The sequence below is a fragment of the Chaetodon auriga genome, chromosome 1, assembly GCF_051107435.1.
Source record: "Chaetodon auriga isolate fChaAug3 chromosome 1, fChaAug3.hap1, whole genome shotgun sequence".
Lineage (NCBI taxonomy): Eukaryota > Metazoa > Chordata > Actinopteri > Chaetodontiformes > Chaetodontidae > Chaetodon > Chaetodon auriga.
The window spans coordinates 30,480,805-30,501,111 of NC_135074.1; the positions used below are offsets into that span (position 1 = coordinate 30,480,805).

At 46.9% G+C, this 20,307-nt stretch overlaps 1 protein-coding gene across 1 annotated transcript in view; it reads right to left on the minus strand.

The window, feature by feature from the left end:
• LOC143322767 (Golgi apparatus protein 1-like) overlaps positions 1–20,307 on the minus strand; it is a 24,165-nt gene continuing 3,858 nt past the window's right edge. The window contains exons 2-26 of the mRNA XM_076734186.1: positions 18,091–18,120; positions 15,060–15,146; positions 13,726–13,941; positions 13,076–13,279; positions 12,710–12,781; positions 12,398–12,584; positions 11,625–11,842; positions 11,348–11,469; positions 10,421–10,522; positions 10,153–10,306; positions 7,944–8,081; positions 7,629–7,715; positions 7,473–7,535; positions 7,037–7,150; positions 6,620–6,708; positions 6,408–6,525; positions 6,026–6,118; positions 5,800–5,937; positions 5,353–5,476; positions 5,119–5,261; positions 4,787–4,888; positions 4,485–4,592; positions 4,126–4,246; positions 3,910–4,016; positions 1–3,620 (exon numbers count right to left, since the gene is read on the minus strand). Coding sequence (XP_076590301.1) covers positions 3,453–3,620; positions 3,910–4,016; positions 4,126–4,246; positions 4,485–4,592; positions 4,787–4,888; positions 5,119–5,261; positions 5,353–5,476; positions 5,800–5,937; positions 6,026–6,118; positions 6,408–6,525; positions 6,620–6,708; positions 7,037–7,150; positions 7,473–7,535; positions 7,629–7,715; positions 7,944–8,081; positions 10,153–10,306; positions 10,421–10,522; positions 11,348–11,469; positions 11,625–11,842; positions 12,398–12,584; positions 12,710–12,781; positions 13,076–13,279; positions 13,726–13,941; positions 15,060–15,146; positions 18,091–18,120 — 3,105 coding nt within the window. The 3' untranslated portion in view covers positions 1–3,452. The remainder of the gene's footprint in view (positions 3,621–3,909; positions 4,017–4,125; positions 4,247–4,484; positions 4,593–4,786; positions 4,889–5,118; positions 5,262–5,352; positions 5,477–5,799; positions 5,938–6,025; positions 6,119–6,407; positions 6,526–6,619; positions 6,709–7,036; positions 7,151–7,472; positions 7,536–7,628; positions 7,716–7,943; positions 8,082–10,152; positions 10,307–10,420; positions 10,523–11,347; positions 11,470–11,624; positions 11,843–12,397; positions 12,585–12,709; positions 12,782–13,075; positions 13,280–13,725; positions 13,942–15,059; positions 15,147–18,090; positions 18,121–20,307) is intronic.

Genomic DNA, 20,307 nt, shown 5'->3' on the forward strand with positions numbered 1-20,307 from the left:
TACGAAAATCTGCAGACAGTTTTATTAAATTGACAAATTTTTATCTGTACAGCAAAATCAAATCTCACACCGATGACTGTTATGTCTTGGTATTACATGGCAAAACGTGAAAAGAAACAACTGCACACTGATGGCGTTCGTACACGTAGACTTGCGTACAAAACTGGTTATAATATTTCTTTATTTCCTGTTACATCGCTCAACTTGTGGCTTCAGCAGACACACAGGAACATAAAGACGGTTTAGGAAAGCTCAAAGCGGCGAGCTGTTGGTTTCTGACTGACGTCGATCGGCTCAGCTTTCAGGTGGAGGACGTTTCCTTTTTCACGCGCCAAATCCAGGAAGTTCACGACTGATTAGCAACTTCAGCTGCGTTAGCTTTTAGAAATGAGCTGAAATGCTGTGTTTGCTGCGCATTCTGCATCGGTGTGATCACTTTGAATCATTCACAAATATTAAAATACAACCAAAAACGTTTGCTAAAAGAAGGCGCGTTCGCTTTTTAGAGCTCTGGATCTTATGAACGAGGCTCGGCGTCCAATCGGCAAACAGACTCCGATGTTAAAGTGCAAAATCAAATTTTATCACTCAGAAAAGAATAAAAAATGCAAAATAATGTTTGCATCTCTTCAGTTACATTAAAGTTAGATGTCGCGTGCCTGAAACAAAAAGGAAGAATACGTTTATGGCTTGAATGTGAAACACGGAGCGATTACTTCCTGTCTGGGACTCTGATGGTCAGCATGAAGCCACTTTGTCTTTAATGTCTATTTGATGCATTTCTACTAATAGTTTCACTGGTAAAAGGACCCAGTGCAGATATTTTGCACACAGGCTTCACATATGTGTATCAAGGAAGTGAAAATCTGATATTAGTCTGTTCAAGCTTCAGGCAAATAAATCAAAATGATCTGAATCAGATACTCGATCGATCATCTGCGACTTTGATCTAAACACACAGATCAGATTACTCCCGTTCACCCTGACTGCTAAAGCTTCGCTGTGGCCTGTCACGACCACCAAAAGCTGCTTTCATTTCATTTTTTGGCCGTTTGGTGGGTACGGGGTTTTAAAAGAGCGGCAGCCAGGAGGTGATTAGCTTAGCTTAGCATAAAGACTGGAAGCTGGGGGAAACTGCTAGCCTGGCGCTGTCCACAGTACCAACACCTCTAAGACCACTGATTAACACGTTATGTCTCGTTTGTAGAATCCGTACAGAAATGTGGACTCAGTTTATCAGTGAGTTCGGCGTCTCTGCTGATGATCCAGGGAGACGCCAGGAGGTCACGGCAGCTGTTAGCCATAAACTGTTCAAGTACGTCGCTCCCTGCAAACCACAGCTTGTGTTGGGATCAAACAAAGGAGATACTGGGTGTTAATTTCTGATTTTGACCCACAGATTCAACTGGACGCAACACGTTTTTGTTTGTCCTCCTGCTGTTGTGCTAGACTGATTTTGTTGACTTGCTCAGAGTTGGTCGTTTTTCCTTGATTTTTGTGCTTCTATCATGGGTAAGTAGGCTTTGTACTCAAATGTTTTCTTTTTTTGTGTTTTAATTGCGTCTATTATGACGTACGATCGTGAGTCTGCAGAGGGTGTTTTATTTTTGAAAACTACCGGATCTTCTACCGTTCCTGTGTCTGACTTCCTGTGTGGCTCGATCTGCTCTTCTTGACGCGTCACTCGGCGCGTATTGTCCGCCGCGCCTCGGTGACGCGTCTCGGAACGCGCCTGCTAGAAGAGCGGCAGCGGTCAGCTCCGTCAGACGCGTAGCGGACGAAACGCAGACGTGACGCGCTCGGTGGAATTCAGTTAGACTTGTTAGCAGGTGTATTTTTTACAGGTAAACTAAGCAGGAACTGTCCTCACGCCTCCTGACCAGTTACCCAAACACACATACAGCCCAATAAATCGTGTGTTAACGGCATCGTTTGTGTATCTGAACGAACAGCTACGCGAACAGTTGGATTACTGTCTCTAATTAGCGAGTTTAGTCTTCAGTCTCGCTCGCTAACAGAAGCAGCAGCAGGCAATAATTATGTTTCACGATAATAACGCAGTTACTAACAGCAGTGTTAGCTCATCGTTTTTGGGTCCAAAGAGGAGAATTCAGACACAGACGACTCATCCTGGTCGCTACCTTTTCATGAAGACCCCACCTCACCTGTAAGCTGTTAATGGCCTTTAAAGGCTACGCACCCACCGCCCAAAGGCTGCGGCCCAGAAACATCCCAAACACAGTGAGATAAGAATAAAATACAAGTCTCTGCAAATAAATACACCACCACACACTTCTCATGGGTCAAGAGTGGTGACTGAGTCTATATGTTGTTTTTCCGCTAATCGCCACCCGGCTAATGTAAAGAGGAAAACCTCTTGTGGCGCTATGTGAAATAGCACTTCACACCCTGCGATGGTGACCTCTGACCTGTCTGTGCCTTCATTCAGGGTTTTATCTGCTGGATGTTTAATATGTAGAATTCAATGAGGGCCAAACCCGTTAAACCGGCAGCTCAGATACTCGAAAGAAGGAACTTCCTGTCTGTTTTTAAACGAGTCTCGTGTTTAAATGCTGCGTCCACATTAACATTCACTGCCTCCCTCACCAAACAAAGAAACCCGCTCACGTCTGTACACTGACGAAGCCTCTGCGCGTTATGTGACAGGTTGTGTTGGCTCATTAAAAGCAACAGGGGACAGGACTGGGGACGACACAGGTCATGGTGAAAGTACCCAGAAGAATCTTCACGACGCGAATCTTTCCGAACTGTCGTACCTGCGAGCTGGACTTGTATGATCCTGTACAGGAGTGAAGAGGACGGGAGTTCACGACCGATGAGGAAATGTTTGAAAGCAACAGGAACGTCACAGAATTCAACCCCAGAGTTTTGCCTCAAGATTTCCAGTTGCTCCGTGAGCGATTCAGGCAGCCGCAGTCACTTGCAAAGAAACAACGTCCTGTTGCTCGACATGCTCCAGTCTCCATTAAATATCACGAAAAGCATCAGGACTCGACGGGGGGAAGCGATCCTAACCTCAGCAGCGGCGGCGGCGGCGGCGGCCCTCCGTCACCTCATGAACAGCGCTGATTTAGAAACTTAAAAGATGCCGGACGACCTCACGTCCGAACCCAAACGAAACAAAGCAGATTTACTGGGAGGAAAATGTGACCGTCCAATCAGACGGCCGGTGCCCTCTTGACGTTTGGAGATGCCCAATCAGAGATTTAAGGTTGTCGTGAGAGTCGGAGGGGGCGTTTTGCATTTGATGCAAATGTTCAGCAGCAGCCAAAAAACAGAGGAGCAGAGGAGTTCCAGATGTGGGTACTGGCGTTGGCACTGTGCAGGTTGGCTGGCATCAGGGAGAGGAGGCGGGGGAGGAGGAGGAGGAGGAAGGGGAGGAAGAAGGTGCGAGGAGTCAGTCTTTTCCGAAGTGTCCGAGCGCTCGTCCTCTACCGGTCCTTCAGTTCTCGCGTCACTCGCTTGGTGATCCGACCGCACAGCAGCCCCACCAGGAAGAGGACGCACACGCTGAGCGCGATCATGAGCAGGATGTAGTTCTTGGAGGGCGATGTCATCACCTGCACGGCCAGGTCTGAGAAGCCCTCCGCCGGCGCCACCTGCAGGACAGAGGGGGAGGTTAGCGGAGCAGCAAAGTCAGACAGCTTTTCGGTAATGCTCGCGTCGTGTTTGTCCATCTGACGGTCAGTCCGCCGCTTTGGTCCAGACTGACACATCTCAACAACCATCAGGTTCCCAGAAGATTTACCCGGATGACCTTTTCTCCTGTGGATTCAAGCTAAATGTCTCACCAACTAAGAAAACAGTAATTAATGTGCAAAATCAGACATGAAGACTGAACAATGCGAGGCGTTGTGGCGAGGTGAAGCCCCTCCTCCAGCTGCTCACCTTTGCAGCGTAGCTCCACATGTCGATGCGGTCTTGGAGTCGTTTCTTACACTCGGGCTGCAGACGAACCCTCTTGTCCTGTAGCGCCTCCATCAGACACGACATCTCTGGATGGTGAGAAGGAGCAACACGTTAAGACATTCAGACACACAGTGAACCATCCCACTGAAAAAAGATGGAGGCTCCATCGGCTCTGTGTTGTGTGAGAACACCCACGTCGCCCTCTGCCGGGTGTGATGGCAGCACAGTGGTGTTTGAGGTCCAGAGCGCAGGCTGTGTGGAGGACCGGGTCCACGAAGATGTCCGCCTTACTCTCCTTCAGCATGTTCAGGACTTCCTGCGAACGACAAAGAAAGGTGGAGGAGACGAGGCTGAGCTTCTGCAGCGACATTCATTCAGACAACACGCTGAGTCATCGAAATGCCTGATGGACAACACCGTGACCTTCAGTCCAGCTGCATCGGCGCAGTCTCCGGACTCACATTAGTCTCTGAAATGTTGTATTTAAGATTCCTCTCATAGTGTCCTGAGATGACCTGAAACTCTCAGTCTGCTTTGGACGGAGTGATGTTCACCTTTTTACAGCTGTCCTGTTTGATTTTCAGCAGGTTGACTTTCAGACACTCCTCCACCTGACCGGTCTGCTCCTGAGCTGCAGCCTCCTCAGCACACAACCTGGAGATCTGCAGGAGAGGCAACAGGAAACAGGAGAGGAGAAAAGGAGGAAGTAGAGAAAAAGAGGAAACAGGAAAATAATGAAGGAGAAATGGAGGAAAAGAAAGACTTGGTTTGATACAGACAGTTGAGATCCGAAATAAACCTGAGGATTGTGTGTGTGTGTGTGTGTGTGTGTGTGTGTGTGTGTGTGTGTTTTCACCTCATCTGAGCAGTGCATCTGCAGCTGTGGGTCCAGTCTGTAGTCGAGCGCTGACTCCTGGAGAATCACTCTGATCTGGTCTTCACAGTCTGGAGACAACCTCTGAACCAAACCCCAGCCAGAAAACACACGATTTAAGACAACAACCTCCAGTGTTTCAGAATTTAGAGATTTATTTTAACAGTAGCATTAAAATACGTACATATCTTATAGTAGAAACATCATTTCCACTATTCACTGCACTGATCTGCAGTTTGGTAGTTTTATTGTTTATATAAATGTCAGTATTTTTACATCACTTTTTGGTTTTTGGGAGCTAACTGTGGACTGACCTGGTCGGCGTATTTGAGTTTGAGGCAGGCGATCACCTGACCCTCCAGCTCGCTGTCCTCGCTCGCCTTGTTCAGGATGGGCTGGCAGAACTTTGGGATGTCGGCTCGACAAGCTTTTCTCAACACTGGGTTCAACCTGTAGTCTGGAGGAGGAGGAGGAGGAGGAGGAGGAGGAGGCGTGTCAGCGAGGTGAATGCGCTGAGTCACATCCGGCTCTTGTTACTTGTTACTGACCTGTGTTCTGGGTGATCTGTCTCTTGGTGATCATCTGTTTACACTTGGGATCCATCAGCTCGCTGTTCTTGTTCTGCTTCAGACACTGAAGGACGTTCCTGGTGTCGGCCTCAGTGCAGAACCGCTGCAGGAGAGTCAACGAGCAAACCGCTTAAAGAATCGTGTCGATTTACGTCTGACGTCTGAAAATACTTTTTCTGTGTTTTGTTGTTGTTTTGGTCAAATTGAAGCAGGAAATCGGTTCGTAAACTGTGATGAATGTTTACGACAAACAGTTTAGGCAGTAAATTTCTATTCTGTCTGACCCGGAGGCTTGTTTACAGCCTGTCTGACTTCTGTTTAGTGTTTGTTTTGTGTCCCAGATCTCAGTGATTACTTACAGCTGTGAGCAGAAAAGTACCAACAGCAACGATGCTAAAAACTACGAGTAATAAAACTCTTCGTCACCTTGATCATCTGCTTGCAGACCCTCATCAGCTGGTAGTCGAGCTCGGGGTCGGTCATCTCCACCTCCTGCAGCCTGAAGATCCGCTGGTGGCAGCGCTGACTGAGCTGCTTCTTCTGCTCCTTCAGGCACTCGATCATCTGAGGAGCAGCCGAGGGAGAGGAAGTGAGGAGGAGAGGAGGAGGAGGAGATCACAGATTTTAATGTTTGTGATGTTTTCTTTCCTACCTGAGCGTTACCAAAGGCCACGTTGGGACACAGGCGGCTGATGTCGGACTTGCAGGGATCGTAAAGCTCCGGTTCCAACCGAATGTCCTCCGACTGACGGGGAGGGGGAGGAGAAAGAGGAGGTGCACTGTGAGTTTTATCCCACCAATGTTACTGTGACACTGGTTCATTTTAGTGAAGTGTGGCTGTGACTTGGTCCACTTCAATGTCAACAACAACTGTAGGACAACTGAACGCTGACAGCAAACATCATCGGGAGTGTGTGTGTGTGTGTGTGTGTGTGTGTGTGTGTGTGTGTGTGTGTGTGTGTGTGCGTGCGTGCGTGCGTGCGTGCGTGCGTGCGTGCGTGCGTGCGTGCGTGCGTGCGTGCGTGTGTGTGTACCATCTCCAGCTCCTCCACCCGCAGCTGTTTGCGACACTTGAGTGACACCCGCTGCTCCTTGGCCTCCTGCAGCGTGTCGTTCCTCACCGTGGTGCTCAGACAGATGACGACGTCCACCCTGCAGGTCGACGCGGACGGACAGCGTGAAATACGTCACTTTAAATCACAGCAGCAGGATGCATGAAAGACTCTGAACGAAGAGTTCTGCTCACTTTTTCTTGATGTTTGGACACAAGCGGAGAACGTCCTCCTTACAGGCCATCTTGAACTTATAGGAGAACCGGAAATCCTTCATTTGGATCTGAAAGTTGAGCACAGAGGAAGGAACATCGTCATCGGCCTCCTTCATTTTTCTCTCTCTTGTGCTGCAGGATTTGGTTATAATTCAATAACACAGAGGGAACCATTAAAGTTTTGCACTCTTACTGACAAAAAGGCGAGAAAGTCAGCATTTATGTGCAGCTGTCGGCCCGGAGGAGATTAAAATGCTGCTGTCTAACAAACAGGACTTCCAGTACAACCTGAAAACTGCTGCTGGTTTGACGTCAACTGTCTGGTCAACAAAAGTACGACAGCAGAGACAGAAGTCCACAGAAATCAGGACGGAGACGGACGAGATGATGACTGACCAGCTGGAAGTGCGTGACGCCCACCGCACACTTCTCGTTCATCTCCTTCTGGTGTTTGTTCTGAACCAAACACTCCATCAGATCACCGGTGTCGATCTGGTTGTCGGCTACGTCCTACACACACACACACACGCACACACACACACACACACACACACACACACACACACACACACAGAAGAATGTTAAGATTGACAGGCGTACCAACATTAAGTGAGGAGGGCGGGGCTTAGCAAATGGTCAACTGGCGGCTAAGAGTGTGCACTGCTGTTGGGTCAAAGGATTCACTGCTTCGTCTCTCTAACTAACAACATGTACATGAAACCTGCTCGTCACTGAGGCGGACTCTGATTCACAGACTGTTTGTCTTTCAGTAGATTAGCAGCTTGTTTGTGTTTGTGTTTCTGTTGCACACACAGTAAGTGCATGTCCTCACATGGCAGTGGGCCTGAGTGACGGGTTCACAGGCTCTGATGAGCAGAGCGTCGATCTGGATGTCCTGCAGCAAACAGTGAGACAGAGACAAGAAGCTCAAAATGTGCAGCTGAGACACAGAAACACTCTGCTGTGCTTGACTCCAATGACCTCTGACCTCTGACTCCAGCTCAGTCAGGTTGCCCACGACGTCCCTGCAGGCAGACACCAGGTCCTCCAGATGATCCTGCAGACACTCCAGCTCCTGGACACACACACACACACACACACAGACGGATTTTAATGGCTACAACATGCACAACCTTCCTGTGAGGTCCTTTAAACTGATTCAAGGTTTGGTTTCTTAAAGGTTGGAGAGGATTCGGAGCGAGAGGAGCCATCGTGATGCACCAAACCACCAGCAGAGGGCACTCAAACACCAGTCACAGGGCCTCAGGATCAGGTAATCAGCTGTAGCGTCTGTCCGTCTCACCTGTCCAGTGTCCGTCTTCTCGCTGCACCACTTGCCGAGGTCGGTCATGCAACGTTTCTGCAGCTCAGGGTCCAACTTCACATCCAGCGCCCTCTGGTGGAGGATCCTCTGAACCTCCACCTTACAGTCCCGAGATAACTACACACACACACACACACACACACACACACACACAGATAAGCTTGTACTAGAGCCTGACCACACTGAACTGTTGATACCAGTGTTGATATTTCGGAGCTGTAAAACACATCAGCAGATATTTACTTAACATAAACAAACATTTCTGATAAGAACCTGTTGAACCAGTCGAAAGCTGCAGTGTGACTTCCTGTAATTACCGGTTTCAGATGTTGACATCAGTGACAACAGTGACCTCTGACTCACCAGACAAACACGTGGAGCTGAGACGACTAATCGACTAACGGAAAATTAATCTGTAACAGTTCTGATAATCACCGTTTCCTGATGCATAGATCAATAATGAATCAATTAAAAATTAATTGGGACATTAATTAAGAAAACAATCATTAGTTGCAGCCCTGCACACAGGGCAGCTTCTCTTCTAAAACAGCAACCCCCCCCCCCCACACACACACGCACGCACACACACACACACACTCAGCGAGGACAGAAAAACACCAGGTTATATAATCATATCAAATCAAGCCGTCGAGGGTCTTCTCGCTGATGAGTGTAATTACTAAAATCAGGGCCAAGTGGACCTTCCTCGCCATCGTTGTTGACGGAGAGACGCTGATTACGAAGATATCAGGCTCCATCATCAAAGTCGTGAGGAAGACTCTTTTGTTAAAGTGCTCGGCGCCGCAGTCGAGCGCTGACACATCTTTTGTTTCCTTTCGGGACGAGATGTCAGTCGGTGTTAGTGTGAACATCAGACCGGCAGCAGCGTCTGGACCAGCTGGAGACTTCTTAACATAACCAACGCTAACCCTTATCTTATCCTTAACCTAAACTTACCTTAACCTTAACCCGACTCTTCACCCTGAAAGTTAATGATTTACATTATGAAGCGTTGTGTTTTGTCCCCATAAGGAAGGCGAGTCCTCACATGACTGTGTAAACAGATTTATGTCCAAACAACATAAATAATACACGTCCACACACACATATACACGCACACACACACACACATATATCACTGCTGCCAGAGTTTAAGTGGTACGAAGAGCCCACATCACTCCTGATCTACAGTTCCTGCACTGGCTTCCACTTACTTCCACGATACAATTCTTGTCCTTGTCTATAAATGTATTTATGGACCTGCTTCTAATTACTTAGTTGATATAAGATACACTGGCTTGCATTGAGTTTATGGCCACAGTCAGTGTGTGTATTCAGCCCCTGATTTACTATGACAGCGGTTCATTATGCAGTCAGGTCCTGGACGGAAGCTGATACTGAACCTCCACACACACACACACACACACACACACACACACACACACACTCTGAGTGGTGCAGCAGATCAGAGGTGGTGTTTCTATGATCTATATTCATTTTTCTATATTCATCAGTTCAAAGTTTTAATCTCTCAAATAATTTATGACCAAATAAAACTCCCATCAGCCTCAGCTGCACTTAGCAAATGTTAGCATGCTAACAGGCTACAGTACAAGTTCATACGTGCTGAACAGCAGCGTGTTAGCAGTGTCATTGTTAGCCTACGTTAGCATTTAGCTCAGAGCCTCCATCCAGCCTCACAGAGCTGCTGCAGGGCTGGAAAGTGGAAATAATGAGCTGCTTCTGTAGTTTTAATGTGAAAAATTACTTTCATAGTCCACCAAAATTAAATGAGTGATTTTAGTTGCTGTTGTTGGGATATGCGCTGCATCTTTGCGCAGATGGAGTCCTAACCTGGTGTTGCTTGGCCTCGCTGTGCAGCAGGAAGTCACACAAGCACCACATTAAATCACCCCGGCCTATCAGCGACAGGCGTGGATCACATCACTGCCCTCATCATCATCATCACCATCGATTCAGCCCTTCACCACGATCAACACTGACTGATTTAGCGGAGCCATTGCCCACTTACCTCCTCGTCCAGGTTCACCTGGTAAAGTTAAGAACATCAGAGTTACACCTGCGGTCAGAGAGCGAGCGTCCTACAGACATCAGCCGATAACGAGCCGATACTCAGGCAGAACGCTGCGTTCAACAAACACATTAGAAGTCTGTAACATCCTCGTACCCGCCGGCCCTGCTCCTCCGTGCGGTACGCGTGGCGGTACAGGCAGGAGAAGACGGCGCCCGGCGGCATCAGCTCGCTGGTCTCGTTCCAGCCGTGTGTGTGACACAGACGGGCAGCGTCGCCCTGACACTTCTTATACAGGATGGGGTCGAGCCTGCAGGCAGAGAGGGGGGCGGAAGAGAAGCTTAAGGTCCTCGCCGAGGTCACGTGGGGATGAAGATTTTATAGAGAAGGAACTTTAAGTGCGTTAAGACGTCTGTTGACTCACTTCCAGTCTCTGGATATGAAATACTGCAGCTCCAACAGTCGGTGTTCACAGTCCTCCACCATCTTCTCTGTGTACAGGTGCTCCATCAGGCACGACAGGATCCTGCACACACACACACACACACACACACACACACACATGCACACACACACACACACACACACACACACACACACACACACACACGCACACACGCACGACTGATGATCGGCCAATGAATGATTCTAACGTTCGGCCTGTGAAGAATGATTGACAGCTGCTGCTCAGCATGTAGAGTCAGAACATTTTCACATCAAAGTCAGTGAATTATTGATTAATGTATTTGTTTCTGTCGAGTTTCACTGAAGTGTGTTTCATGAAGCTCATCTTAGTTTGGAGAGGCCTGAATTCAGAAGGTGCACAGATGTATTTAGCAATATTTCCTTTGTTGACATTTTGTGAGTTTATGTTGTTTTTTTAGTCAGTAGAGATGCACCGATACTGACGCTGATATCGGTCCACTGCTGACTCAAATAGCTGGATCTGGTATCGAATGACATCATTTAATAAATAACATTTCAGTACATTTTTATATGTGTGTTTATTTGTTCCATTTTGTTTTACAGTGTTAGGAAAGCAACGTTTGAGGCGAGCCTGACGCGTCCTTACACATGGAGAATGATCCCAGTCTCTTCCACACAGCTTACTAATCAAACACTGGTACCAGATCAATACTCAGGCCGATGCTCAAAGCTGTATCGGCGCTGAAGTCGGATCAGTGCATCACTACTAATGAGACTCATGAATAAACATAACAACTGCTGCTTGCACACATCTCACTGCTAAAGCTACGATTTTAAAGTGTGTGTGAGTGTGTGTGTGTGTGTGTGCGTGTGCGTGTGCGTGTGCGTGCGTGCGTGCGTGCGTGCGTGCGTGTGACCAGCTCACATTGGGTCGCCGCTGCGGATGTGTTTGCAGGCGGTCTGGATGACGGACTCGCAGGCCTCGTTGAGCGCCCGGTCGATCCGGTAGTCGGCTCCGGGGTCTGCAGACTGGATCAAAGTCTGCAGCTGAGGGAGACAAACGTTCAGAGAAACATCGAGTGAGGCTGGATTTGATTAACATCTATTAACATTATTAGTAGACAACTTCCTGGTTTATATGATAATTTAAAAAAGTTTGGTTTTGCACGGAGGCATCGCAGCGACGTTCGCTGAGGTCTTACGGCGCTCTGGCAGACGCTGTCCACGGTGGTGCTGCGGTCGCCGCGTCCGATTCTCATCAGGCAGTGCAGCGTCCGCCCTTTGCGGTGCAGCCCGGAGCAGTGGGCCTCGATCTCCGTCCGGCAGTGCAGCACGATCTCCGGACTCAGAGAGAAATCCTCCATCAGCATCCGCCGGTAGTCCAGCATCTCGCCCTGACACTCGCCGCTGACTGGACGACCTGCGCGGCACGAGATCTGAGTATTACTGACACAGTAATGACGCAAGGCAGGTAGATCATCTCAGCACTGTGTGGCAGGTATCTACAGTTTATTAACGTCACAAAAATAAACGTCTTTGTACTTAAAGCTGCATTAATTTGCGTTTTTGGCCACTTGGGGGCGTCGTGGCACCACATTACCCATCAAACAGACATGGAGCAACATTAGCATTCATGCTTGTATTCAGCAGATGAACATTTACTCTCAGCTCTGTGTTGGTCTCAACCAACACCTGAGAAAAACATCTGTTAGCTTTAGCTGCTAACGTCTCCTACCTGATGTTTGTTGCAGGGAGGGCAAAAAGTAAAAATAGAGATTTATCAGACTTTGTCTCCACATTTGTCGCTTATACAATATTTCATATCCAGTGTAAGTGTTTTACAGACTGTAATCTGACTGAATGTCGTCTACTCTGAGTTGCATGATTCTGTATGATAGTATCTTAGCGGCACTCTGCTGCCATCATGTGGCAGAAAGTTCAGTGCGATGCACGGCTGCATCATCGTTCGACTCACCGCGGTGCACGGCGGCCTCCAGACACAGCAGCAGGTACGACAGCCGAGCCTCGCGGGCCCGCGGCAGGTTGGTGTCCAGGCTGCAGCGCTGCTTCCTCAGGTCCAGCTTACAGGCTTTAGCCAGAGAGTAACTGACTCTGTAGTCCTGAGAGATCAGCTTCTGACGGGTGGTCAGAGCGTCCCGGCACTGAGGAGGGGGAGCAGAGGAGAGCGTTAGCGACTGAAGCCGGGTCGGTGTGATAAACGTGAGCGAGGCGGTGACCTGAGGCCGCCCTGCTCCACCTCAGGGGTCAGACACCGAGTCGGCCGTACCTTCTCTGACATGGCCTCTTCAAACTTGTGATTGAACAGACATTTGTAGACTTTCCCTTCTCCTGCCTGAATCTGTGGAGAGGAGAAACGCAAAATGGATAACTAGCAACAGCTTTGAGGTTTCTGCAAACATATTTTCATGTTTCTCTCTGCAGTCTCACAGTTCCCTGTAACTTATGTCTTTTTTAAGGGGCCAGACGTTAGCATGACGAGCTAACTGTAGTAAAGTTTCTGTTGCAGCATCGTGTTTCTCTTGCTTACAAATTTGGTTGGAAACCAAGAAGCCGATGAACGACACTGACTGAACATCAACAATTATTTTAATTTTTTTTTTTAAAGTGTGCAGGAGTTGGTGGAGTCTCGTACGTTCTGACAGAATCTCTCGCGGTCGTCTCGGCAGGAGAAGTAAAGATGTCGGTCGAGGTGGAAGTCGTCTGACGACAGCTCCGCCACCCGCAGGATTGCCTTCTGGCACTCCTCTTTGATTGGTCGAACGCGATCCTGCTGCTCCGCCTCCCTCACCAACGCCTTCTCCAGACAGGCGATGACCTCACCCTGCGAGTGGACGTCCTGATGAAAGGCGGACGGCGAGGAAAGAGAGGAAGAGGAAGAGGAGGAGGTTTGACATCACACGTGACACACACATCACACACTTAGATCGGGGAAACAACAGGGACCCCGAAGGACCACATGACACCAAAACCAGCGTCCACTGGAAGAGCTCAGAATCATATCCATTATGTCACTGAGTAATTATTAATGATGCATTCATGTGTTCATCATTTTAATGTTTTAGCTCGAGTTCTACTTCATATGCTGCTGAACTCATAGGTTGATTATATTTTGTAAAGATATTTTATTTTGATAAAATGAGTGTGTGAGTCAACTGCACGCAGGTTACTGCCCCCCACATCCGTCTGTTGTGAGGCAGCGACCTCTAGTGGCCGCAGTAATTATGACGGGAGCAGAGGAGGAAGTCATGTGACGTAGAACAAAGAGCGAGACGGCGCCCTCACCTTGTGTCCCACGTTGACGCTGCCGCAGTGCAGGCTGTTGATGTCTTCTTTGCATTTGTCCATGAAGCCGCAGATCAGCCTGTAGTCGCTGAAGATGATACTGGTCATCTTGGTGATGTACTGGTTACACTGGTACTCGCTGATGTTGCCGCGGTGGTCCACCAGGCAGGACACCAGGTAGCCCCTCCCCCGCTCCTCCTCGTTACACTCTTTAATCTGCAGGTATCGAACAGGTGACACGTTTGACCAAACTGTGTGTGCTGGTGATTTTATTATGGAGATATTAAGTTTAAATACATGTTTGAGTAGTGGTGGAAAAAGTACTCAATACCACAGACTGGAGTACTTGAGTGAATGTTCTTAGTTACTTCCAGCACTGTGTTTGAGCGTGTTTGCCTCGTTAAGCTCAGACTGTAACAGATATTACAGGGATCAGTGTTCCTTCACGCTGACAGGAGCCAGCTGAGATCGTTCAAGCCAACAGGCTGCAGGGGATTATACATCCCACCTGGACCGGGAGTCACCTCAGAATCCTCCAGGAGGAGCTGAAGGACTTGGCAGAGGAGAGGAGCACCTGGGCTACCTTCTTTATCCTGCGACCACCACAGTCAGCACAAAATAGACGCAACTAAATTATTAAGTTACAGCAATATTACAGCAATGTCAATGATCCAAATGAGTCAACACGGCGACGTGCGGTCAGGGGAGGCAGGCGAGGCAGTGCCTCACCTGCTAAAATATAATTAAAAAAACCTGCTGTGCCTTCATTAAGAGGAGGAAATTCGGACTTAAGCTCATGACTGTTCTATACATTTGTTTTCTGTATGATTTCAACATTTCTATGGTCAAAATCGCTAAATTTAAACATTTCCTGTTCAAATATGTGGGAGAAGGACGAGGTGAGGCAGCGATATATATGATAATATGAGACGACTGTCGTGGAGATGAATGAGGAGAAAAACGAGAGGTCTCCGACTGAAAGCCTGTCTCAAATACAGATGAAAAGCAGGTTCTCTCTGCAGTCGAAGTGAATAAAGGGCCAGTTTGAGGTTTTATGGTGTATCCTGTTATTCTGCAGTGTGATTATGTTGGCCTCTGTTCCACTTTAACGAAGTAAATATGGTAACCACGTATCAGCACTGTCATATATTAAATCCCGTAGCTAAAGCACACTGCTGCTGTGTTTCATACAACCGTGAATCAGCTGGTTCACTGAGCTCAAACCTGATTCATCACCGAGGTTTTTAACATGACAGGCGACAGCGTTTCAGAGTGACAGCTTGATTTAACCGGACGGGAAACTGAACCCTGAGCTTCCTGCGGTGCAGACTGACCTCAGCGATGGTGCTCTTGCAGACCTCCGTGGCCACCGACTCAAACTTTGGATCTGTGGTCAGATTGAGTTTATAGTTCCACAGGAGCTGAAGGAGACAGGAACAAAGATCAATACATGATCAGAATCAGCTTCACTGGCCGAATATGGGAACACATTCGAGGAGTCTGACTCTGATTTAAGTTGCTCTCAAAGGCAGGAAGAGACAAACGGCTACAGACAAGGACAACAAGGACAAGTCAAAGTAAACATAAAACTACTATGTGCATACAAGTACATGAAAAATACATGAATACTGTATCTAAATACATATCTAAAAATCAACATTGACCAGCAACATACGATGTGTGTATGCACATGATGTGTAAACTGCAAACAAAGTACTGCAAAGGAGTAACTCCTGAATGACTCATGTAATAGATTACTTTACATCCCTATCTTAGAGCGTTAGCGTTGTGAGGTTATTGACACCATATGGCAGATATAACTTGTCTTTTCACACATGTATTCAGCAGAGGCATCCAGGTATTTAACATCTCCAGCGACACCTTCAACACACCGACAGCTCAACAGCATCGTGTCATTTCTGCACTGAAAAACCAGAAATCCCATCACGTCTCCGCTAACAGTTAAACCTTCACTTGGTTTGTATCGGCGGGCGTCGTGATTGGTCCACAGGATTAAAACAGCTGCAGACTTTCAGCGAAGCTTGAAGGATCTGTCACTCTCAGTCACATTTCGGAGCGCCGCTGTTGTTAGAACAGCATCTGGACGTCCATCATGTCTTTGTGCACGTGATAAAAAGATACAGTTTAAGGCTCACAGCTGAGCTCTGAAGCTTAATAACCTCTGAGTAAAGACCGAACACAGTCTGAATGTATCGTATAACGCGGGCGCATTAGAAACCTGCACCGCTGCTGCTTTCAACCTTCACGCTCTGACGATGAGCAGGAGGAGGAGGAGGAGGAGGCCTCGTGCCTTTACAAAATAAATCATCTTTTGGTGTAATTGTCTAAAACAAAAGCAGAGCCTGATTTCACCGCCTGCAGACTCAAATCGAGCCTCGCTGAAATCCATCATGGCAAATTAGCCTGAAACATAATCAAATCAGCGCTGAGGGAGGCTGCGTTACCTGCTGAGGAAGAGGAGTCTGAGGGCATTTACCGACAGGGAGGGTCCGGCGTAAAGACACCACTGAGATGCATCATGGAAATGATGAATTCATGCATTTATGGAGCTTGACACATACGAGGGGCTGCACGTCAGCGTATCTCTGCCTGCGCTGCTTCGGTTTCAACTATCTTCTTCACAAGTCTCAGATCTCATCAGATTTGTTTCATTACGCACAGAAGTTTGTAAAAGCAGCTCTTCTCCTCACTTTCTCTTCTCTCTCTGTCTTTTTTATTGTTTTCCTGTCGGCTGCTGCAGCCACAGATAACAGCTCCTGACAGTCAGACCGCCCCGAAAATAACACAACAAAACAACACAGTGTGTGTGTGTGTGTGTGTGTGTGTGTGTGTGTGTGTGTGTGTGAGACATGTTAATTGCAGCTGTGCTTTCCTGTGCTGTAATAAAGACAGTCCGAGCGTCCATTAACCTTGTGGCGTTGCATAAAGCTGTCTGCAGTTAACGGCTGTGAGCGCTGAAGGTTTATCAGCCACGAGCTGCTGAGACGAGCTTCAGGAGCCTCAGAAGGAGGTGAAATCACAGTTTGTGAAGGTCGAAGTGACGAGCTGAGGATTCTCCAAAACTCGTTTACTTCTTAGAGTTCAAACAGAGAAGAAACGACCTTTTATCGGTTCGGCGGTGGAAGAAGCACTGAGATTTTAAAAATACCACAGTGTAGAAATACTCTGTCAAAGGCAGAATTCAGCCCGTTTCACAGTCAGATTCATTAGATTAGATTAGAATTAATGATACATTCATGTGTTCATCACTTTAATGTTGCAGCTGCTACAAGTAGGGCTACTTTTAAATACTTTATATTTTATTTTACATTGTGAGTCTGATGTTTATCCATAATAACACCAGAATTTAACTGTTTTTCTACTATTAGCCTAAATCTGCAAAGTGGCTAACTAAAGTTATCAAATAAACATACTGGAATGAAAACATCTACCTCTGAATTTTAATGGAATAGAAGTATAAAGTAACATCAAGTAGAAATACTCAAGTAAAGTACAAGTATCTTTCAAAATATTCTAATGTGTTCAACATGCGTATATGTATTTATAGCAGTACTTTGCTGAAGTAATTAAAATGTGACACTGCTTTTCTTTTCTCGTTTTTAACAGGGTACCCTGTCACACTTCAGAGGCGACCTTCCCGACACTGCACACGTGTGATTGATCGTCCGCTGGGGAAAAACGTCTTTTCTCCTGCTAGAAGTGGAAATTTAGAGGAACAGCTGGTGAGTGAGAGGTTAAAAATCCTCACAGTACAGTGATCTGCTGCACCACCCTGCAAAGGTGAAATGGTTTTATGTAGGTTTGTGTGTGTGTGTGTGTGTGTGTGTTAACTATAAAAGGTCAGTCTCCTGTTAATTATTGACCTCTAACACCAGCACTGAGTGTGATGTGTCACTCCAGTGCTGAGGCACAGCAGAGCTTTGAGCTACATGCTAACGTGCTGATGTTTAGCTGGCATGTTTCCACACTCACCATCTTGGAGTGTTAGCATTTGCTAATTAGCACTAAATATGGCTGAAGCAGACAAGAGCGTCATTAGCTCTGCAGGTATGTGATCACAAATCAAACTGTTGGACCAGTTAGTTTGTTATGAAAAAGGTTGACCAAACTTCTACGTTTCATCCTGAGCCGGAGCCAAAGGTCGTGACAGGAGATCATCATCAAGGTCATCATGGAGACGTTTCAGCGTCTGACCTTCAAGCTTCAAGTTAATCCCACTAAATATTTACACGCTAAACAGATTCTGATATGAGAGCCTGCACCAGCGCTCCAAACTGTCCACTTCCTGTCTCTCTGAAAGACAAAACGCTCAGTGTGTGTGTGTGTTTTGGAGGGGATACTTACATGGTTACAGTCCGGAGCAATCTCAGTTTCCTGCAGGAAGACAGAGAGGAAGAAGACGAAGGTGGATTCATTCAGGTGAATTCAAACATGTGCGAACACACAAGCACGATACCGAGATACGATCTCATGTCTGTGCATTAAAAACACAGCTGAGTCGGGAGGTGATTAGCCTAGCTTAGCATAAAGACAAACTGTATCTGACGAGCAGCGCTGCAGTTCCCTTTAAACAACATTTCACATTTCTGTTTGTGTACAAGTTAAACACACAAGGTATAACTGGTTAATTAGTGAGTTTTACAGGTGTATTTTCAAACTGTGCACAGACCCACAGACAGGTGAGGCCAGGTGAGCTTCAACTGAGTGAAAACCCTTAAAAAAACCCTCCAAATTCATCTTATTTACATGATATCTTCTTAGTGAGCAGCCTGTTTTGGGCATTTATAGTTTAAATTTACAGCATTAAGAATACTGAATATAAAGATCATAGATCAACTGATTTTATAATTAAATTTGATCATTTTAACAGAACCTACTACTGTAATGTCAGACAAAAATTAAAATGAGTAAATTAGTTTCTAAGCAGAGAGGTGGAGGACATCAGGACCGTCTTTTTAACAGGAGCAAAAGCTAAAACAGTCACATAAAACAGAGTGAAATGTCCAATATTCATTTTAATCCCAGCTTTGCATTAATTTAAAAAGCAGGAGAAAAAATCCACATGATGCACGTCCGTCTTTGGCAGATTACTGTAAACGAGCATGTAAAATACACGTTCTGCATCCAGCATCTGTTCTGCAGAATCCAGCTCTTTGTGTGTTTGTATGATGATGATGATGATGATGATGATGAAGAGAGAGAAAACACACCAACACAAACGTCTCGACAATGAGGTTAAACAGACATTAATCATTTCATGTTTCCTGGACGGTTCCTTTGGTTTGGCTGGAGGAGACCAAGCAGCCGTTAGGAACAAAGTCACGAAACAGCGACGAGCAAAGCAACGTTTTTCTCCAAACGGCAGCAGATTAATGTGAAGAAAGCGGCAGAAGCTCTTCAGACTCTCCCACAACATCCTCGACTATCAGAGGAAACGCAGCGGGAGAAGCTGCTCTTACAGCCTCTCATCACTCCGCAGCAGAAAGACATGAAAGCGCTTCGTGTTAACTCCGCTCTGCCCACGGGAACGGAGACAAAGAGCGTCTTTAAGCCGTCATCTCCACTAAATGTTTCAGAGACACGGGAACAAGCGTAATGAGGAAACAGACCCTCTGCGGCCCACTGAAAATTACCAATTAGTACGACTGTGAGTTATTAATTAATGGCATTCACATCAAAGGCTTCAGCAACAAGACGTAATTAATCAAGCAGACTCGTCAAAGTGAGGCGATAACAGAGGCGAGCGGAGTCTGTGTAAACCCACAGAAATATAATCAAAACACCTCAGAAACTGTCCAGGCGGAGGCCAGCGGTGTTCGGCTGGTTGCAGTCTGCAGCCTCACCACTAGATGACACTACATCCTACACAGTGGTCCTTTAAAGGACACGTATGTCAGAGAGTCGTTTTTCAGTCTGACTCGTTTCAAGAATGTCTCGAGGACTGAAAACGGAAAAGGCAAAAAAGACTGAAAAATGACTTATTTAGTGCAGCAGAATCTTGATAAGAATTAAAACAGAAGTACAGATGTTATTGAGGAGGACGCAGCGAGAGGACAGGTGCATGCTGGGTGTTGAATAAGACTGAACGATGTCTTCAAATGTTCCCTTTTATCTAGTTTTAGTTTAGTTTCATCATGAAAAACAACTTTTTGTTGAAGAAGTGAACACGGTTTCCTTCCACCATCTCATGACCCCTTAGGATTCATCTGGTGAGCTCCTCTGAGGGCCCCGACCCCCAGGCTGAGAACCCCTCACATCGATGCCAACGCCGTGACTGAAAGCTGAACAAAGTGACACCCGACACCCGAGAGAGAGTCAGAGTCAGTCCAAATAAACTGACGTCCACACACACACACACACACACACACACACACAGTCAGGATGTGACAGGCTGACTCAATGACCACACCTGGAGACGTCCACAGGCCTGTCTGTCTGTCTGTCTGTCTGTCTGTCTGTCTGTCTGTCTGTCTGTCTCAAAGTGACTTCCTCAGCACTTCGTTTGTAACTGTGGTTTCTCAGACGTCTCTCAAGTGTCGAATTTCAGCTGAAACCACCACA